A 20,531-nucleotide genomic window follows, 5' to 3' on the forward strand; every position below is an offset into this window, starting at 1 on the left:
CTAAAAGTGCGAAGAAGTACCGGGCTAAAATTAGTCGATATTCGAAATTAATTTCACTCAAACTCCAACAAATCAAATTTAAGCTTATTTTTTGTTTGATTAAAATTTCAGACTCGTCTCAATCTTGATTCAAGTAGCAACAAAATAATAAAATATATCTGAAAACACCAAATTGGTCGAGTTCGACTTATATTTAATTTAATTAAAGTTCTTTCATTATATTGATTATTAATCAAATCAAACTTAAACATCAATTAACAAGCTCGATAGCGGTGCAAACAACGATGTATTCCACTCGATTCGATTAATTTACAATCCTATTGAAAATAGTCGGAGGGATTAATCTTGTGCAAAAACTAAAATTTAGGTATACAGTTACTTCGAAGAGGAACTAAAGTGATACTAAACGTAAATTTAAGGGATCAATTTTAATAATTATTATTTTTTAAAAATGAAACAAATAAAATTATTTAAAAGATCTTATAAATTCATACATTTGTTTATAAAAGATGTTTGGATAAAATAAAAGGGTGTTTAAGTGAGTTTATAAGTTTTTAAAAATAGCTTATGTGATAATTTTAAATTTATAAAATATTGTAAGGTGTTAATATTTATATTTATATATATATATATATATATATATATATTAATTTTGAAGAATAGCTTATAAGATTAAAAAAAGAAAACATGTTAGAAGATTATAAGTTTCTTTGGAAGAATGAGAACTAACACTGATAATATTTTTAGCTGATTTCAAACTAATTTAAGTGTCGAATGATTTTTGTTGGGCGCCGCTCAGCGAACCCTTACTATCTCTTCTTTTTTCAGTTTTTTCCGAACTTTCTATCCGTACCATTCTTGAAGCAAACTCGATTTCCAATTCGGATCATATTAAACGAAAATTACAAACATCATACTTAAAAGATCTTACATTAATCAATGACAAAAAAACTCCAAAATCAAAATATATTTTAGTCACGACTAGAACATGATGAAAAAGCACAGGCATTCATAACATACAAACGTAAGATAACTTCAAATCAAGAACAAATAAAGAAAGAATTGGTAGGTCTGGTCTTGGGACTAATTCTATACAACGAGTGAAGTTGGAAACTTGAAGACTTCAAATCAAACATGTATGTCTTGCTAGTAGCTTTAGCTGATATGCTGATGATCGATCCATGCAGTCAGTACTACTGTCTTTTAGCACTCTTTTTCACTCTAAATTCTTCGTACATCTGCCAGATATATTGTTAGACGACGCCAGAAAAAAACAAGAGCTCGTTGAAACCTCACGAACGTTGCTTCGTTACAAATGATCGGTCGCTCTTACAACCTTAGAGTCATGAATCTGCGCGGATGTAGCGTAAGTAGTCGTTCTGATGATTGGAGTATAGATTGGATTTTCTATTTCGAATTCTGTTGCATTCTTTTAAACGGACTAGAAGATGCAATAGGATTTGAAACAGAAAATCCATTCATGAAGAGAGAATATGTGTAGTTTGATCGATTATTCGTTATTACCTTTGGCGAAGCGGGATCTGTTAAGAGGTTGACGGTGTTCGTCGTGCTGTCCTGAAGTTGATTCCTGAGACTGATATATCAACGGCCCTGAGAAGACAACTCTGCCTTTCTTCTTCTTGTTTCCGTTATCCTGTTGGAATCCAGATGCAAAGTTCTAAATCAGTTAATGACAGTAGGGTGTGTTTGTTCCTTTTTTAATGATAATGAGGACACCTGGATTTGAATCCGGAACCCTATTCTTCATGGAGAAGAATGATGCCAACTCAACTAACAGATTGATGGCAATTACATTGGTTGTCAGTATGGTTTTTCACGAAATTGAGTAATTCTATATGCGTACCATGTATAAGTCGTGAGGCTCGTATACATCGGACAGATGAAAAGAGTCGTCGGGCTCATGCACCCGATCTGCTTCCCAACGTACAGTGCGCTTTGGAGCCTGGTTTCTTTGGACCCCTCCTGAGGGATCATCGACTTCGTGCTCGTCCGAGTCCGATGATTCGGTTGCATGCAACACATTGGGTGGTTCCAATGCATTGTATTTTTGACCTCTTGAAGTATGAGGACCGTGCAATCTTGTGTATGCTTCTCTCTGCATTTGCCTTTTAGCCCATGCAGAGCCGTTCGATTCTGAAGCCTCCACAGGGACCGAACGGGTGGTGGATACGAGGGATCCTTGAGATTCCTGTGTCAATTGAGAGGCCTCGGACACGGTATCATAGGATTGCTTCAACGATGTCCGAGAAGCGAGGCCACTCCTCCTCCTATATGCATTCGTACTCCCTCCGTGGCTCCTACGAGAGACTAACTGCTTGCCCTCAGCCTCCTTCAAGAAGCGAAACCGAAACATGGATAGTGTTAATATTTTCCCCATACTTTGATCAGAGAGACAGAGAGAGAGTGAGAGAGAGAACCTCCTTCGGGACAACTTTAAAGAAGTCCGTTGATTCTTGCAAAGTTTTCCGGACTCTCCTTGGATTTCTTGAACCTCCTTGTGTCTGTGCTGCGGAAGTCCTCTTCCTGTAAGAATTGGTAGTTCCCATTCAAGCTTTGAAATAGATAAAATAAAACACAAGTGATCCATAGAGAATCATATGTAGATAGAGGATTCATATAACTATGATGTTTATATGTAAGAAAAAAGAACAGAAATCTTGCCTTCTTGCTTCTTCACGGTACTTAGCATCGATCTCTTTGTTCGGTGGGTACTTAGGCAGGCTTGCTGGATCGCACGCAAATGGTTTTGTAGTGAAATACTGTAAAAATCACGACGAGGCTCAGAGATCATTAAACGTGCATATCATGACGCCAACAGCTGGCCGGCACATATTAGAACGACTGGACAAACTATATTCCAATGTTACCTTAGAGTCGAGAGCAGAAGCAGCAGTCCCGCGGTTGTAAGGTTCGATAGAGAGAAATGTTTCTATAAGGCTTACTGCACTTTTGGGAAACTCTTTACACCTTTCTCGCAGTGTACTTTCATAAGGATGCTGCGGCTTGAACATGTTAGCTAGAGGAAGTTTCGACCTTTTCCAGTAATCTTCCGGTGGAGAACCGCAAAGCTTGAAGATCTTATGCAACTGTTCGACCTGCAGAGACGAGAGACGGAATTTTCATACAGAAACATACAAGAAACATCATATTTAAGTCCAACTCCAGTTGTCCGAGACACACAAAATGTTAAGAATGTTCCAACCTCAGTTCTGCCCTTAAGTATAGGCCTTCCAATGAAGAGTTCAGCAAAAACGCAGCCTACGCTCCACAGGTCGACGGCCTCCCCATAACTTGTTGACCCCAGGAGGAGTTCAGGAGGACGGTACCACAGAGTCACCACACGGCTAGTCAAAGGTTGTTTGTTCTTGGTTTTGAGGAAATTCGCGAGCCCAAAATCCGCTATTTTCAATATCCCTTCGTTGTTTACCAAGATGTTGGACGTTTTAATATCCCTATGCAGTATACCTCGTGAGTGGCAATGTTCGACTCCGCTCAATAGCTGTCGCATATAGCATTTGATCTGTTTTCCGGGGAGAAAATGAAAAGAGATTCAACTTTGAGGACAACGTTGTTGATTTTGCTGCTGCTGTAAATTACAGAAGAGATGGAAACACACCTGTGAGTCTGTGAATTTGATGTCGGGACACGACAGCAGCCCGGCAAGATCATGTTCCATGTACTCGAAAACGAGGTATATGTGACATGACAATCGAGAAGTAATTATACCCTCCAGCTTCATGATGTTTGGATGATCGAGCCTGCGCAGAATCAGAATTTCGCGTGCCATGAATCTTACACTCTCTGGCTGAAAGTTGTCGAACCGTACCTTCTTCACAGCAAAGATTTTGCCGGTTTCCACCTGACGTGCACGGTAAACATCGCTGTACGTGCCTTGTCCGATCTAAACATGTAAGAACATGGTAAATAATCTTGATCAGAAACATTCTTTCGCGAAATTCTAATTTGTCAACATATATATGCTCTTTACAGTCATCACACAATCAACATGCATCAACCAGACCCCCTATTCTAAACCATCAAATTTTACCTTCTCTAATCTTTCGAATGAGTCTGATCTCAACGGCACCCATCCTTCGATGGCTTCCCCAGCCACGGCGGAGAGCCAGGCCGGCCAGCCGGCGGCAACGTGCTCACCCTCCGTCAACCTCCCGAATTTAAAGCTAAAAACAGACCTTTTATGAGAGGAGCCTCTCTTCAAGGCCCTCAAATTCCCGGAGTGGCTGGCGAAACGATTCTTTTTCTTGACGGACTCCTCATTCTCATCCTCCACCCCAGCCTCCTTCTCTGGCTCCTCCTTTATCTTCTCCAACGGGCCGACCTGCAACAGGGAACCGGAAGTCAAGCGGCCCTGCCCATTGCTGCTGCTGCTGCGGCGGCCTGAGGAGGAACGGGCAGCAAATGGAGGTGATTCGGAGCCTGCCTTCTTGGAGCTGATGCAACCCATGACCGGCCACTAAAACCACCCATGAAAAGAATTCAAACCCGCGGATATCCGGACCGACCCAGATGGGCGGATGGGCCGATGCTGGAGGGGTGAGACGGAAAACAACACCCCTACAACATCAGCTTCATCAAATGTAGGAAATGATCAAGAGATAATCCGTCAAGAAGTGAGCTGTGTTATCCTTTTGAGAGAGACAGAGAGAGAGGAAAGAGAGGTCAAGTGTGTTCTTGCCATTTCTTTGTTTCTTCCATCCGAAGTGCTTTTGTGTCGCGGGATGTTCGGAGGACAGAGGTGGGAAACATTCGTTTGCATTTTCGTGGCTGTCTTGCTCAGATCAGATCATGCTTTTCTTCTTAATTTGGTCAAAACTTATATCAAAACATGTAATGCCATCGTATATTATTAAAAAATTTAAAATATTTTTTTAAAATTTATTATAATTATAAAGATTTTTTATTATTTAAAATTATTATAAAAAGTATTTATCAAACGATCATTAATTTTATAAATTGTTCATAATTTTTAAATAATAACAATAACTTATAATTAAATCAAATTTTAAAAGATTTTGTGATAATTCACTCGCAATAATTATTATTATTGTTATCCGATTAAAATGTGACCGTTGATGAGTTGGGATTCGAATTTCAGTTAGTTGACGACTGCAGTTCATGAATTGAAGGGCAACTGTCAACTGCTGAAAAAAGGCGGGTATTATGATCTACCAAAGGGTAAGACATGTCATTCCATCCTAATTTAAATTGGTGAAGTTACAAATACTTCATGCTGGTAATTGAATTTCTTTTAATATAATTATAATTAATTCACGATGATGGTGGTTGTCATTAGAAGGGCTTTTCTTGATAATTAAATTGGCTTTTCTTTTTCTCAAAAAAATTATGTATGGCATTTTTGGTCACACAATTTACGAGTTTAATACATTTAATTTTATGGGCTAGAAAGTTGTACTTTGAGAAAAAAAATGCCACAATTGTTAATTTTTTATTTTATGGGATTAAAGAAAGATGCTACAAATTTTGATACTATGGGATAAAAAAAGTTACATTGAGATACATCTTTTGACTGGATAAATTATTCTAAAAAGGTAATTGTAAAATTTTTGAAATTTCAATTGAAAATAAAATCATTTTAAATGATTTACAAATTGAGTTTGGTTCTCTTAAAACCGCAAATTTGGAAAGCTGCTTCTAATTCGTTTCGTGGGACTTTTGTGGATAATTCCATTATTACATCCTTGTAAACTATGGAAACAGGAATTTAAACTTGTTGGGATATACAAAAACAGCGTACCCCTTCTATATTCTTACAGTATGACTGAAGATTTCAACCTGTTGAGATGATCATGACTCTTCTTCTGATTCAGAGATATCACGCTGCAATCTCTTCATCTTTGCGCTGCAGAGTCATTGGAATTTGGTCTTTGTTCCCATAATCGATCTCTTTACTTAGCGAAGGCTTTTGGGATGCCGTCTTGTATTGCTGAGCTGGGGCGTTGGCTATGCCATGGCTGTTATGTCGCCTGGTCGGGATTTCATGATTATGCTTGCCCTCGTATGTAGTAATCACTGATCTGGGGTCTGCTGAAGATCGTTCAACGTGTTTGCGGACATTGCAGCCAGCATATGTACATCTGTAATAACTCCTGCAGAAAGGAATTGGATGCTTAATTCAAATTTGTATCCATGAAAACATTGGCGAGGGCGAATTTGAAAGATCAAGTAAAACCAGCATCATTCATTTCCAGATTATTTTTAAAAAAAAACACAACCTTGGATAAGGGTTCCCCTTAACCACTTTCTGCCCGTATTTTCTCCATCTGTATCCGTCATCCAAAAGGTCAACTTCGCTTCTTGTCTGCAACACAATCTTTGATTCTGAAACAGTTTGATGGGACGAAGCTGGAATGGGCGGTCCAGTTTCCATGCTCCTGCATTGCCAACGAAAACATGTTCCAATGAAATCATTAGACAAAAAAGGAGAACACAAGAGTAGATGAAGATGTTAATACCTTCTTTTGGCAATTGGTTCGTTGTCATTCTCCTTGTCTACTACTACTGCACTATCTTCCGTTTCACAATTATGACTGGAGGCAGTCAGATGGCGCTCAAATTGGGTGGTTGCCTGGAAATTCGCAGACTCAGAACAGAGAGGTGTAGCCTCATTTAACCTACTGTTTTCAGTTTGACCTTGTGAGGCGGAAACAGGGTTCACCTGGGAGTTTATTGTTCTATCCCTTTTACTTGGCTGAGGAGGATCATGGTTGTGCCGTCCTTTATATGTAATCTCTGTTATACGACCATCTAAAGATCGTTCAACCTTCTTCTTGACAGGACAATTGAGATGTGTGCATTTATAGTAGCTCCTAGGACATTCACTTGCCTTGACATGCTTCTGCCCATATTTTCTCCAGTTATAGCCGTCGCTAGCTGGCTTATCACCAGCAACATAGGTGGTCTTTTTCTCAGATTGAGAAACTTCAGAAGACTCCATATTCGAACTCTCTGGCTCAGGTGCCAATGGATTTGTCTGCTGCATTGACGTTTCAGTTGGCGCAGATGATGACTGCTTAGCCAATGGTTCGGCAGCATCGGCAGACGAGAGATGTTGGAATTCTGCTTGCTGCATTTGCATGAAAGATTGGGACAATGCCGCCTGAGCAGTGACGTGCGCTAAGGCCTGCTGGTGGGACATCCCGAAAGGGCTCTGCAAGAAATTCAAATATTCATAGCATACCAAATCCAAATTCTAAAGGTGCTAGCGAATTAAAACTGAAATCAACCCAGCAGTACTAATGATTGTATCACTCCCAAGCTTATTTCCATCGATCTTACAATAATTAGGGGGTGTTTGCAAAAGCTTAAAACACTTATGAGTTTATTGCTAAATATAAGTTGAAAAAAGTGCTTTCGATTTACGTTTTTTGTTTTTTAACTGATTCCTTGCCAACTTTTGCAATTTATTGATAAAATTGCAAAGTATTAAACTATTTTCCAAACAATCCGACCTCAACTTTTTTCCACTTTTCACTTCTGTTTTCAAACACCCAAATTTCCCCTTCCGCTTAATTTACAAGACCACCAAAACAAAAGCTATTGCAAACACCCTGTTAGAGTTGGGACCTCAATTCTCAAGCTTAGCTATGTCAAAACATAAACCCGCAAAATATCCAACATTCTTGTACAGTCTACACAAATAGGAGCATTCGGCAGATAAAAATGAGGAATGTAAATTCTGAGATTTCATGAAACCTACTAAAACAGGATTAAGAAACTAAATGAAAGATATGCCTCTTCAATAATTCAGCTTTCTCCATCCCTTAATCTGACAAGCAATATTAGCACTAATTAGTGTGAGTTCCATGTCAAGAAGTGGCTCAGATTTGCAACAGCCGCATATGCAAAGCAAAAATAGAGACCAAAGAACTGTAAAGTTCCATAATTGTGAAAATTCCAAATTCCAAATTCCAGACTTCATCAAATCATTTTTACCTATTTCAGTTTTCTAAAAAGACAATCTAATACATCGGCTCCACGAAACCTGTTCAAAATCAAATGGATTTTTACCATCCAATGCTTCAGTACCTTCACAACAAATACTTAGTTCAGACATAGTAATTTCCAATTCTAAACTGATGAATTATAAAAACAAGAATCACAAATACTTGACTCAAAACTCAAAGATTTTCATCAATTCCAATTCCCTGAACAACATATGAATCTAAGCACACTCTCAAGAAAATTCACAAGTTACGCAATTTAACTGAAAGCTTACGTGAAGTGGAGAACAAAAACCAGGTGAATTCAGCAATCCGGAGGGGCTCAGCCCCGGCGGAACCATGAACAGAGGGCTCAGACTCTCCAGCGGCGGCTGCGGCGAGGCCACCACTAGATTAGTCGGCCTAATCTTTCCATCACTAGAAAAATTCCCTTCTTTCCCAGAAGCATTAGTCGGCAAAGAACCGGGCTTCGCCGGGAGGGGGGAAGCCATGGCTCCTGCCAAAAGTTGAGAGAATGAAAACGGGCCCTGCTCCGGAAAGAAGCTGGAGACCAGCGTCATGGGGCCCGGGCTGAACCATGGGCCCGACCCGTTAGTAAAGAGGAACTCCATGGAGGCACGTGGAGGCACCAGGATTGTGGGCTTGGGTTTTGGGGCCGTGGAAGCATCTTCTTCAACAGTCCCACCCATTTCTTGATTCTTTCTTTCACCACGAAATCAGAGAAGAAAAATTGAATCTTTTTGGTGATAATTGCTCTGCAAAGATTGTGGGTTCTCCCCTCCTACTTCTTGTTCGTCTTCTCACATACTCTACTCATCAGTGTGCGTAAATGCGATTTGTATGTATGAGGTATGAGGGAGAGGAGGAGCCCCTATGGCGGTGGGCTCCAACGCAATTTTATTACAGTCCTCTAAAATCCAAAATCATGAATCATTACAGCAACTTGTTCTCTCTCTCTCTCTCCTCGTCGGTCGTCGATGGCGTGGAGCTGTTCGTATTATCTTCAATGAAAAAGAAATAAATAATGAGAGAAGGTGGCTACAGCCTACAGCAAATGATACATCTCGAGAATACATTTCTTTTTTGTTTATTTAAAGAACGTGTTGTAATAATCTTTCCAAATTAAGATTCCCTTACTTTGTGGTGGGTCATAACATTTATCACATGTTTTGGTTCATACTACAGAAATTGGGTTTGTGCTGAAATTTATGTTACCCATGGGCACAGTGCAGTGCACTCGGAGATTTCTAAAACATTTTTACTTCTTTTTTCTTTTTTCTAGAAAATTTATCACAGGTTGAATTGAGTTGTCTTGATATTGGGTGGAAACTTTTTAGTAATGTGGAATGCTAAAGATGATTGGTCCTCATCAAGGACCAAAAACAATGTTGAGATTTTGAAGTATAAGAAAAGATAAAATGGCACCAATGCTTGAAATTTGACTAATAAATGGTTTTTGAGAGCTCGAGTTTCAAACACGCTCACCGACCATTGTAATAGGGTCTAATAGAAAATTATGTAGAATATGATATAAAGCTTTGCAAGTGTTTATTTGAGATTCGTGAGCGCAATACCAATGTAGGATTGCGTATCATTTCAACACCTCGCCGTCCTGAGATGGTCTACGAATTGAGAACAATGAGTATTCTTGGAGAACCAAGATTGGAATTCCCTTATCCATCTCTCACGCCAAATGTATTCACAGCAAGAGGCGGAGGATCATTCTATAGTGAACCAGTCCAACAGCATCTTATTTTGCTGCAAACCACTCCGTACACTTCAAAGAGTAAAACTTTTTTACAGAAAGAAACTATAACTCATTGTTTGGTTTCGAGGAAGTATGTTGATGAGACGGCTAAGCCTTCCACATCATAAGTGCGAACCAATCTCTGCCTTTTGCCAGGTGACTCGAGCCAGCAGAATTCCAAATGGAACGACTTGGATTCTTGCACACTCTTAGCCACATCAGATAGGCATCCCATGTACATGCCTCCAGGCAACAACGTTAACTGGAAACCACCATCGAAGGTGACCAAGTTGTTAGAGATGGAACCCGACCAGTGTACAGAGGTGGTAACGTCACTGCCACCTGATGTAGATCTTATATCCTGTGTGCATTTAAGAAACAAGGAAAAATTAATATACGGATGAATGGTGAACAACTAAGTTGGAAAATCTGGAAGTCACTTTACAAGATGAAAGAAAGAACAAAACTAGTCAACAGGTCAAGATTGCGTGAACTAGTTGAAACTTGGTGCAATGTTGATTTGCAGAAAATAATGAATTGAACCCACACAGAAGATGAATTTCGAGTAAAATAACAAAGAAACACTATTTGATGATATCAACTTTGTAACTTTTGCCAAGGAACTGGTGAACCTGGATGAGCTGACCGTCCTCATTCATTTCAAGTATAGCAATTGTATCAGCTTTGGCTATTGTGGCTCCATAAACACCACTCCTTTTGGTTATAGAGTGACCCTTCCATGTCCCTAAATGTGGAGCCATCCTATTTGAATCCTAGAACCATAAGATTATATCAAGTAATTTATTATCTGTCAAGAAAGCGAACGTAATAATTGTCAGTAATTGAGCTAAGATACCATAGAATTGTCAAAAGAAGGATGAGCAGGCACTTCCTTTCCTCTTTCTTCCAGAAATACAAGTAGCATTTCTAGTATGCCCTGAGGATCCATGATATGGAAAGCTCTTACTCTTGCATCTTTTTCCAATGAATAGAGGCAGTTCTCACATACAATTGCAGGCCGTCTAGAAGGAAGTTTCAAGTTTCTGCAGAAGAAAATCAAGATAAACAAAGAAGAGATTACGTGAGACAGTGGAGCTACCCAGCATAATGAGTAGGCATGAAAGTAAAGAATATAAGCACAGTGAAGAATTCACAAAATTATTATACATCACAGTAAGTTTAATGCCTATATCTTTTTACATCATCCTTTTTTAATGCAAACGTTTAAATGTTACTAACTATTGTTCGGAGTCTTCAAAAGAAAATTCAGCGGGTATCAAATTTTATTCTATTCCTTGCAATCATACTGACATTTCAGGAACTTCTTGCAAATCAGTGACTTCAACCTATGGAATAAGAAAGCATATATATGCAGCAAATGATTCCACTATCAAACCTCAAATTTTGGGACTATCAAATCCAGGCCTGCAAAAGCAATAAATCCAAACATTACACTCACACTTTTCATAATTGGTATTCATGATTCATCAGCCAATGAAGTGGGACTAGATGCAAATAAAAACACAAATACCACATATAGACATATTTTCACAGTAGAGATGACAAACCAGAAAAAGGATGCTAATTCAACTTTCAGGAATTATCAACTCCTTCATCCTAAGTTGCTGTTTAATAAAACTAACACGCACCTGGGAGATTCTTCTCCAGTATCGTCTTCACCTAGGACCCCTTGTCTTATCACAGTTTCTAACATTCCAGCTGTCTGGTACCGCAATGCAAATGCCTTCTCTTCAGGGAAAAAGCCAATCTGCAAACTAAATTCAATAGATGATCAACTAAAACAATTAAAAAGTCGATTCATGAAAACCAATAAACTCAAAATTTTGCAGCTAGGATTTACCATTGACTAAGCAAAATGCTTCCAGGTAATAAGAAGTCTCACCTGCTGATACTTGTCCACTGTGAAAATGTTGGTTTCTTTAATCTTGTACTCAAACCATTCTGACTCATCTTCAGGGTCTGAAGTGCTTAATGGAGGCTGCTTGATGTATAACCTTATATTATCAAAAACAATAAAACAAAAAGTAACAGAATTTAGAAACAAAATGCAAGAATAGATTTCTATGATGCAACATAGCATATGATGAGGTGTTCTGTGGCACTTACAAGGCAGTTGTTTTCACACAACAGAGACATTTAATAAATCTCAAGATAGCCATCCTCATAAGTATGTTGCACTTTCAAAATTCTTACAAAGAATATTAGAATTCATTAAGTTCCAGAAAAGAACAACAAGTACGAGGAGTATTGGACATGACTTGTTTTCCACGAAAGGATTCATATGGATATCACCCTTTGTGGGCTCAGATCTTCTCGAACCAAAGGAGGATTTAACAGACTTCAAAAGTCTCCAATCTCAAATGGAGGTTATAATTTCTAAATTGGACAAATTCTAGACAACAACGCAAATTGCATAAGCGAAAAACAACCTATATTGAAAAGAACATATAAAAACTCCACTCAAGTAATTTTAGTGATAAAAACTTACGATTGAATCAAACTCGTGAGTTCAGCTTCCCCGTACGAGCTTGCAGAAAGCTTTGTACTAATCTTATGCAGCAAATTCCCATTACAATCAAATTGCTGCAAGAAATCAACCAAAAATCTTAGAGTCTCCTTTCTAGAAGCCCATGCTATGTAGATCATAATAATAAACTTCGCCGACTAAATCAAGCTTCTTTAGTCCATTAAATTTCTTAAACGAACTGTTTGAGATAACTTGTCTCGATACAAACTCAAACTGAATGCTACATGTAAAAAAATTATAGGACTTACGGGTACTTTATAAATCATCGCAAAAACCTAAGAAATCGTTACATGCAAACATGAAGTTGTGCACAAAGTTCAGAAATTGCTGCCGACAAACATAGGGAGTAGGATTACGGTTTCCCAACCACAATCTAGAAATCTCTAAACGTCAATCCTTTTTGCTCTGAAAATTTAAGAAAACAACATATAAAAATAGCTCCCCGCAAATATCGACTAGTACAAAATGCACCCACTGGAAGAACTAATCTTACATGAAAAGAGCCGGTCCAGATGCCCAAGTTGAGGTCGATGAAGCGGTTAAGAACGTCAATGCTAATCGGTAAGTCACCGCTCTGACGACTATCTTCAACCGCCGCCGCAGCGCCATTGGAGGAGCACGGCGCTGAAAATGGTGATTGAAATTGAATGGAAGGAGCTACGGGCCGTACAAATGGTTTGGTGGTCCAGAAAGATGGAGGAGGCTTGTGGGCTTTCCACAAGGCGAAAGTATTGTGGGCCGCCGGCGCCGGCGGTAATATGGAAGAGAAAGCCGTCGCCATTGGAGGGAACTGAAGGCCAATATTCTGGCCGCCCAGCAAAGGTGAAAAATCTTATCCCAAAGCATTGCCCATTGCACACGCTTTTGTCTTCAGTCCACTGGAAAACGCATTGGCTTCTAACGCGAGCTTGGGTTTATTCTCTATATTGTGGAAAATGATCGGAAAAATAACGGTATGATCAAGTTAAATTCCAAGAACCATAAGGTAAAAGTTGCAAGTCCAACCCCATTCTTGATATTATTTTGCTTCAATTTTACTTTATAAAGAATTATCCTTTCAAAAATGACATGTTTGCGAAATTAAATCTTCATAACCATAAATTGATGGGTTGGAATCACACCAAATTCAGGAGTATTGATCTAAGGTTGTCAGAGTACTATAATAATAAGCATTGATTTATAGTAATCATTAATTAATTATAGATATTTGATATTGACAATTACTATTTTTTATGATTGCAATTTTTGATATAATTATATATGATCACTAAAGAAAACAAAATTATGCGGATGCATCGAGCGTGTGTATCTCAAGAGTGAAAAGATCATTCCAACTCATGAGTAACTGCACAATTCTTGAATCCTGTGGTGACATGGATTTCTTCTTGCCCAAACCAAAGAATGCTACAAACAATCAAATTTTAGCCAAAATTTCCAACTGAAATAGCCATTACAATGATTCTAACATTGTACGGCACATTTAAGCTAAGTTTCTTCTGAGCAGATGAGAAAGTGAAAAAGGAAGAAGAAGAGAGAACTTCAAGAAGATCTTTATGTTCAATTCAATCAAGTCTTCTCAATAGATACTCAACCTGGACTTGCTTTGTTAATGGCATGATCCAGTCCCCATATAGCTCGGCAACAATGGTCGGGTCTATTTTGTACACTGGTTCGGTGTTACGTTCAACTTCATTCATGTTTACTTCTTGACCATACTTCCGAGTTTTCATCTCCACCCTCTTTGTAATTGCCTCCTCAACTGCCGGGTATGTGAGCAAATCCATGATTTGGGCTGCGTCCTGCAGAATTGCAAACAAGTTCAATGAAGAGAGTTGGACACATTGAGATCCTGCTTAAACAGTCATGCAATTCTGAAAACTACTGGTATCAACTTACTTGTGCTCTAATGGCAGCTTTATAAACATCAGGGGAGGCTCGGAATTTTGCTTCAGCTACAAATTTACCATAGTGGATTCTCTTTGACAGGGCCTACGAGTAGACAATGAGCAGTCAGCCAGTCTTACTAAAACTAAGTAAATACCAAAACAATTGGAAATTATATATTTGTTCAACGGTGAGGTTGAGTATGTATATTCTTGACAGTGGTAGAAGAGATCATAAAGTCTGGTTTTGAAGGAGAAGCAGCATTAAGAAGCGAAGTTATTGACTATTTAACACATGATGGATGGGAAAACTGACAAAACAGGCTGAAGCCGTTTATAGAGTCTAACTCATAAACTCTGCCTTTGTTGGGCTTTATTTATATGAAATGAAAATTCTGACACTTCCGAAGAAGGGTATTAGTTATCTCACAGCCACATTAGACTTTAGCCGCTTTCTATTTTATCCATACTTTATATTTGAATGCACAAACAAAGGTAATGCATTGCCCCAAATCATTCCTATTACTTATTCATTTGAGAATTTATTTTGATTCACAACAAAGTCGTAAAGCACATACCTGCAAGCAAATCGTGTCGCAACTTGCAGCTGATCCATAATTACCATCATCACCGTTTTTAACTAATCTTGGGAGGAGATTCCTGAAGTACATGTCCCATACTTTGACATTAATATTGATGAAATCAGCTGCTGGATGAAGAACCTGCAAGAGTTTTAATAACACCAAAAAAAACAAAAGAAAAGGAGTGTTAAAACACCCTCTTCTCATCTCAAAAAAAAAAAAAAAACCTCTTCTAAGTGTGTTTAGTAATCATGAAACAGTAAGACCAGCAAAACTAAAAATTATGTACATATTTAGACGCAAAGACAGTACTAAACATGAACTTCATGTCGTTGCACTTTTTAGCTATCAAAATCCTTGGTGCATTTACATGCAATGTATGTTAAGGTGGAAAGACAATAGTACCAAGGCTTATTTGATTTTAACTGGAGATTTGGATTTGCAAGAGCGATTGATCACAAGGCATCTGTTGTGTACCTGTGGGTACTCCATTGGGGGCAACAGCGGCTTAGGTAAGTCGTTTGGGAAGAAAGGATGCTCGTCGGGGCTTTTGTATCTTCCAACCTAGATCAAATAATACTTATAAAAGCATATTATTAATAGTCAAAATTCGAGGAAAAGTTCAAAGCTTCAACTTACCTTCGCATGAAGCTTTTCAGTTCCTTTAACCATGTACTCAACGAGAGAGCCATGGAAACCATCCATGGCAAAAGCATCAGGATCATATGTCTCGGCATTGTAACAAAATTGAGCTCTCTCCACTAGACTGAATATAATGCTATCCTCTTGCCGTATCAAGGAGTTCCTAATACCCTCAAGAGTGTAGCTCTGAGTTTCATCTACTCTTCTCTTCCGAGCCAATCTGCCAGGAAATAAGATTGGCCTAAGTACAAGTCTACCGACTTGAGCACAACATGAGAATTTTTTGTGGCATTTCCTACTATACGACATTAATAGACTCTTTAGAAATACGTACAACTAGTAGTCGTTTATTCAGCATTGTGTGGCCTTCATGCCAGAATAATGAGAATGTCCAATATATCTGTAACTGTGGCTCTCCTAATTTACTGCAACTCCTTGCCATTTCACTCTAAGCAACAGTAACTACATGTAAGGTGTCTTCCACAATAGCATTAGAAACCTTAATGTTTCGGCATATTGCCCGAGCATTCAGCTTATAAAACTGTCTCTCTAAGATCAAATTTCCAGGAAATGAAAACCCAAAAGAAAACTTCAAGAATCAAACCCCACCATCCAATTAAGGAGAAATATTTGAAGAAAAACTTATATCTAATACTCTACACATCATCAACACTGCACATCCAATCCAAGAATTTAAAAAGTCATAATTCTACTCAAAACCATAATGCTCATTCAATCAGCAATTCTTGGCAGTAACAGAAATCAAAACCGACCAACACTGCGCAGCGAGAGCAAGAAGCAAAATCCAAACAAGAAGCAAGAATGGCAAAACCCAACAAAACAAAAGATGATTAGCTTTATACCCAACGCTGGAAGCAGAAGCCCGAATTGCCGGAACGCCATTACTGGAAAATCTCCAAGTGGGATATCGAAGGGTAGAACAGGTTTGATGGGCAAAAGGGTTAGTGGGTCTTGAGATCATGGAGTTGGTAGGGCCGAACACGGAGGAAGAGGCGGCCCCCAACAGCTTCGCCTCCATTTTTCCAAGGCAAGTGAAATCAGAGAAGAGAGGGGCCCGTTTCGTAGACGGAGAGAATCAATTTGGGGGCTTTGTAGTTTGGGGTGTAGTTGAGATGAGATGTAGTTAGGTGGGCTACATGCAATATACATCATATTAATTTATGTTCAACATATAAATACTATGTTTTTGGAGACTTTTACTAAGCATTGGTTTGTTTCGTCCGCCAGTTCATAGTTTGATAAATCCATCGTGTTTGACTTTGAATATATATTTCATTTTTATTTATTTTTTATGTTTGATATTTAATTTTTAGAATTTTACTAAATGCTAAAATATTATTTTTATGTTTATTGTTTATGCTCCTATTTTTTATATATTAAATATTTAGGAAAAAAGAATAAATAAAAAGTGTAATTATTATTTTTAATATTTAACACCTCTATTTTAATTAATTCTTTTCCATCCATTATCCTCTCTATTTTATTTTACTCAACTGTATTTTGATAATAAATCATTAATTTAATAAAAATATTATTGTACTTGCACACATATTGAGTGTGTCATTTTTTCGTCTAATATATCTTAAAAGTATCTGGATTTACATATCAAGAATTTGGGTCATACCAATTTTACCTAAATCCGATTATACACGGATTCATTAAAATTCCATGAACACGATTAAAATTGCATCGATAATTCATATATAATCACATAATTTGATAATATCTATAAATAGATGGCCAAAATTTTAGGTATAACTTTTTCTTCGTTAGTTTTTTGTACAATCCAATCTTCGAATAATTTCATTAACTTAAATATTGAAGGGCTGTAGCCGAAAGTGTCAGCATTTTTCTCACCAACTCTATTTTGCAGGGTTATTTCAAAATTATTTAAAATTTTATTGGACCCTATCAATGATTATTGACAGGCCAAGATACTAAAAATGGATTGCTCAATTATATGTAGTATACATCACATGATTAGTGTCTAATTTCTTATTGTGAGTGTGTTTTTAAATGGTAATTACATATATAATTATATCAATATAATAATAAATCAAACAATAGATTAATTCAATCAATATAATACAGTAATTCATGTAAAATGAGATAAGTACTCATATTATGTAAAATAAATATAGACACGTTTTGTGGGATTAAAATTCATAATTTCAAATTTATTCGTAAGATATAGTTTTAATCACTGGACTAAAATATGATGTGTGATTTCTTATTGTGTGGATGATCATAAAATGATGATTTTCCCCAAAAACTTGTTGATCCAATGTTTACAAATAGATGAAACGTGTTGCACATGTCCAATTAAAACATTACACGTTAGTTGGTTATTTCAATTCAAGTACTAATAAATTGAATTCAACTATTCAACTACTTGGGAGTTTGGTAGAGCCCATCTTTTTGGAACATACAATATTTTTTTAAAAAATATAATGTGACATTATTAATATATTGTTACTATTTTTAAAAATAATCTACACTAATATATATATAAAAGAAAAAAAATACATTTTTTACTACAAAACGACGATTTGCGACCACTATATAAATTATTTTGTTGTGTCGACGATAATTTTGAATTAGATTTTTTTTTAAATGTAGCATGTTGGTTTGTATATTTATTTTTATTATAATATATTTCAAAATTTGAAAGATTATTTTGTTGTGTTGATAAAGTCCTTAAGTTGATTTTATTTTTTTTTATTAAAATGTGATACGTTGATTTATATATTTTACTTTAGTCTGTAATATATTTTAAGATGTAAAAAATTATTTATATTATATAACGGTAGTATTAGATATGAGGTGCGGCTGCATCATCCTGCCCAGGTGGTGTTGGGGCGGCACTTGCAATTGCAAATGAAGAAGTACCAAAAGGCAGGAAGGAAAAGGTCCCACCGGGAGTCGAACCCAGGTCGCTGGATTCAAAGTCCAGAGTGCTAACCACTACACCATGGAACCTCTTTTGCCTAGACTTTAAAAGCATTATAATATCAATGCGTTGTCATTGAATGAGTTATGAATGCGAGTAGATAGAAGGGCTGCTGTAGGTGTAGGGTAGTGTAATCTACACCTACATGCAAACTTCAACTGAAACCATAATCACGCTTTCCAACACATATTTCTTCTCTTAAATCAAAATTTCATTCAACTAAATTAATCACATAATATATTAATTAATTATCTTTCTTAAATTATACACTAGCTAATTACAGAATGATTATATTATATTTGTTATATGTTTTAAAATTTGGAGTGTAATATATGTGTATATATGGACGCACACATTCCTCCGGTAAGGTCTCTCCAGATCAACTCTTGTTTCTCTCAAAACCCTTTTCAAGAATGTCCCACAACAGCGTCAACCAAACCTCCAGCCCCGCTCCCAAATTCTACGACGCAATAATCCTCGGCGCCTCCGGGTTCACTGGAAAGTACGTTGTCCGCGAAGCTCTTAAGTTCCTCAACGCCCCCAACTCGCCTCTCAAGTCCCTCGCTTTAGCCGGGCGGAGCCCCGGGAGACTGGCCGAAGCCCTCAAATGGGCTGTCGGTGCGGATTCGCCACGCAACATCCCCCTCCTCACTGCAGATACTACAGACCCGGATTCCCTCTCCCGGCTCGCCGCCCAAACCAAGGTTATACTGAATTGCGTCGGTCCGTTTCGGCTCTACGGGCAGGCCGTGGTCTCGGCCTGCGTGGATGCGGGCTGCGATTATATTGACATTAGCGGGGAGCCCGAGTTCATGGAGAGGATGGAGGCCTTGTACCACGAGAAAGCAGTTGAGAAGGGGTCTCTGGTGATTTCTGCTTGTGGATTTGATTCCGTTCCGGCGGAGATGGGGCTGTTGTTTCATTCCAGGCAATGGGCCGGGCCGTCGGCTCCTAACCGGGTGGAGGCGTATTTGAGCTTGGAGTCGGATAAGAAGATTGTTGGGAACTTTGGTACGTATGAATCAGCAGTTCTTGGGGTGGCTAATGCTGATAAGTTGGTGGAGTTCAGAAGGTCCAGGCCCAAAAGAGCCCGGCCCGCGGTATGTATTATTCTCTCTTTTTCTCTGTTTTCTGTTTGCTTATTACATTTAATGTCAATTGTCATGTAATAATCCCAAGTATGCGAAATGGTTCGTATTTGCTGTACTAATAAGTTTATTTCAGATTCCGGGACCGGCACCTCCGAAAGGATCACTCATAGAACACCACCAGCAGCTCGGCCTGTGGGCTCTAAAGCTCCCATCAGCCGACTCCGTTGTTGTACGAAGAACGCTAGCTACTCTGACCGAAAATCCCCACGGCCTACCCGGTGTTAACGAAACTGCCGACGACCTTAAGAAGAGGGAGGCATTCTGGTCATCTGTGAAGCCGGCTCATTTTGGTGTGAAACTAGGTTCAAAGTCATTGCTCGGTCTATTTCCTTACATCATGCTCGGGATATTCATCGGTCTCTTATGCAGGATCGCCCTGGGTAGACGGCTTCTCCTGAAATACCCCTCCTTCTTCAGCCTTGGAGGGTTCAGAAAAGAAGGGCCTTCCGAGGAGGAAGTGGCGAGCGCTACGTTTAAAATGTGGTTTGTCGGGCATGGTTTTAGTGATGCTAGTCTAGCATCAAAAGGAAACAAGAAGCCCGATACTGAGGTAGTAACGAGGGTGGCAGGCCCGGAGATTGGTTATCTGGCCACTCCCATAATTCTAATTCAATGCGCGCTTGTTGTGCTGAGCAAGCGTGGTAGCCTGCCTAAGGGAGGTGTTTTCACGCCCGGGATTGTGTTCGGCCCAACCGACTTGCAAGAACGGCTCCAGGAGAACGGAATATCGTTCGATTTCATTTCAAAGAACGCCCTTTCTGCCTGAGTGCTGCAATGTCCTTAGACCGCGCTGTCGGTAAATGTCGAAGTGCAATTACCATCAAGGTTGCAATAATAATGATAGGTTGTTTTAATTGTTGGTCTACGTTAATAATAATTGTTTTGATCTTCACGATCATAGTTCGGATGTTGTTTAATCACTCTATGTGTGAGGTTGCTCATGTATTACAAGTTCATTTTATTACAAATTAACATACCCCGTATATTCTTGATTCATATATGATC

General features: G+C 38.4%; 4 protein-coding genes and 1 non-coding gene across 7 annotated transcripts; 1 reads left to right on the top strand and 4 right to left on the bottom strand.

The window, feature by feature from the left end:
- On the bottom strand, positions 903-4,693 carry LOC105167623 (probable serine/threonine-protein kinase At1g54610). The gene is made up of 9 exons (XM_011087403.2): positions 4,070-4,693; positions 3,638-3,922; positions 3,224-3,541; positions 2,889-3,116; positions 2,683-2,780; positions 2,439-2,544; positions 1,865-2,350; positions 1,525-1,654; positions 903-1,351 (listed from the first exon to the last, which is right to left on the bottom strand). The coding sequence occupies exons 1-9, from the start codon at positions 4,484-4,486 to the stop codon at positions 1,344-1,346; spliced, it is 2,076 nt and encodes a 691-aa protein (XP_011085705.1). The 5' UTR covers positions 4,487-4,693; the 3' UTR covers positions 903-1,343.
- LOC105167624 (probable WRKY transcription factor 3) lies at positions 5,692-9,047 on the bottom strand. Of its 3 annotated transcripts, XM_020695839.1 has the most exons (5): positions 8,279-9,043; positions 6,719-7,210; positions 6,516-6,628; positions 6,276-6,434; positions 5,692-6,149 (listed from the first exon to the last, which is right to left on the bottom strand). In XM_020695839.1, the coding sequence occupies exons 1-5, from the start codon at positions 8,690-8,692 to the stop codon at positions 5,876-5,878; spliced, it is 1,452 nt and encodes a 483-aa protein (XP_020551498.1). In that variant the 5' UTR covers positions 8,693-9,043; the 3' UTR covers positions 5,692-5,875. The 3 variants fall into 3 exon arrangements, with proteins under 3 accessions (XP_020551498.1, XP_011085707.1, XP_011085706.1); XM_011087405.2 differs by having other exon boundaries at positions 5,692-6,137; positions 6,516-7,210; positions 8,279-9,047; XM_011087404.2 differs by having other exon boundaries at positions 6,516-7,210; positions 8,279-9,041.
- LOC105167625 lies at positions 9,508-16,576 on the bottom strand. Its single transcript, XM_020695838.1, has 12 exons — positions 16,268-16,576; positions 15,402-15,624; positions 15,240-15,326; positions 14,760-14,903; positions 14,195-14,287; positions 13,891-14,097; positions 12,260-12,354; positions 11,654-11,765; positions 11,400-11,518; positions 10,607-10,793; positions 10,383-10,523; positions 9,508-10,111 (listed from the first exon to the last, which is right to left on the bottom strand). Exons 1-12 carry the CDS (start codon positions 16,441-16,443, stop codon positions 9,821-9,823), a joined length of 1,875 nt encoding a protein of 624 aa, XP_020551497.1. The 5' UTR covers positions 16,444-16,576; the 3' UTR covers positions 9,508-9,820.
- On the bottom strand, positions 18,333-18,404 carry TRNAQ-UUG. The gene has a single exon. It is a non-coding gene; the product is annotated as a tRNA-Gln (tRNA).
- Positions 18,698-20,522, top strand: LOC105167628 (probable mitochondrial saccharopine dehydrogenase-like oxidoreductase At5g39410). The gene is made up of 2 exons (XM_011087410.2): positions 18,698-19,475; positions 19,600-20,522. The coding sequence occupies exons 1-2, from the start codon at positions 18,708-18,710 to the stop codon at positions 20,290-20,292; spliced, it is 1,461 nt and encodes a 486-aa protein (XP_011085712.1). The 5' UTR covers positions 18,698-18,707; the 3' UTR covers positions 20,293-20,522.

The sequence above is a fragment of the Sesamum indicum genome, linkage group LG8 (assembly GCF_000512975.1).
Source record: "Sesamum indicum cultivar Zhongzhi No. 13 linkage group LG8, S_indicum_v1.0, whole genome shotgun sequence".
Taxonomy (NCBI): Eukaryota; Viridiplantae; Streptophyta; class Magnoliopsida; order Lamiales; family Pedaliaceae; genus Sesamum; species Sesamum indicum.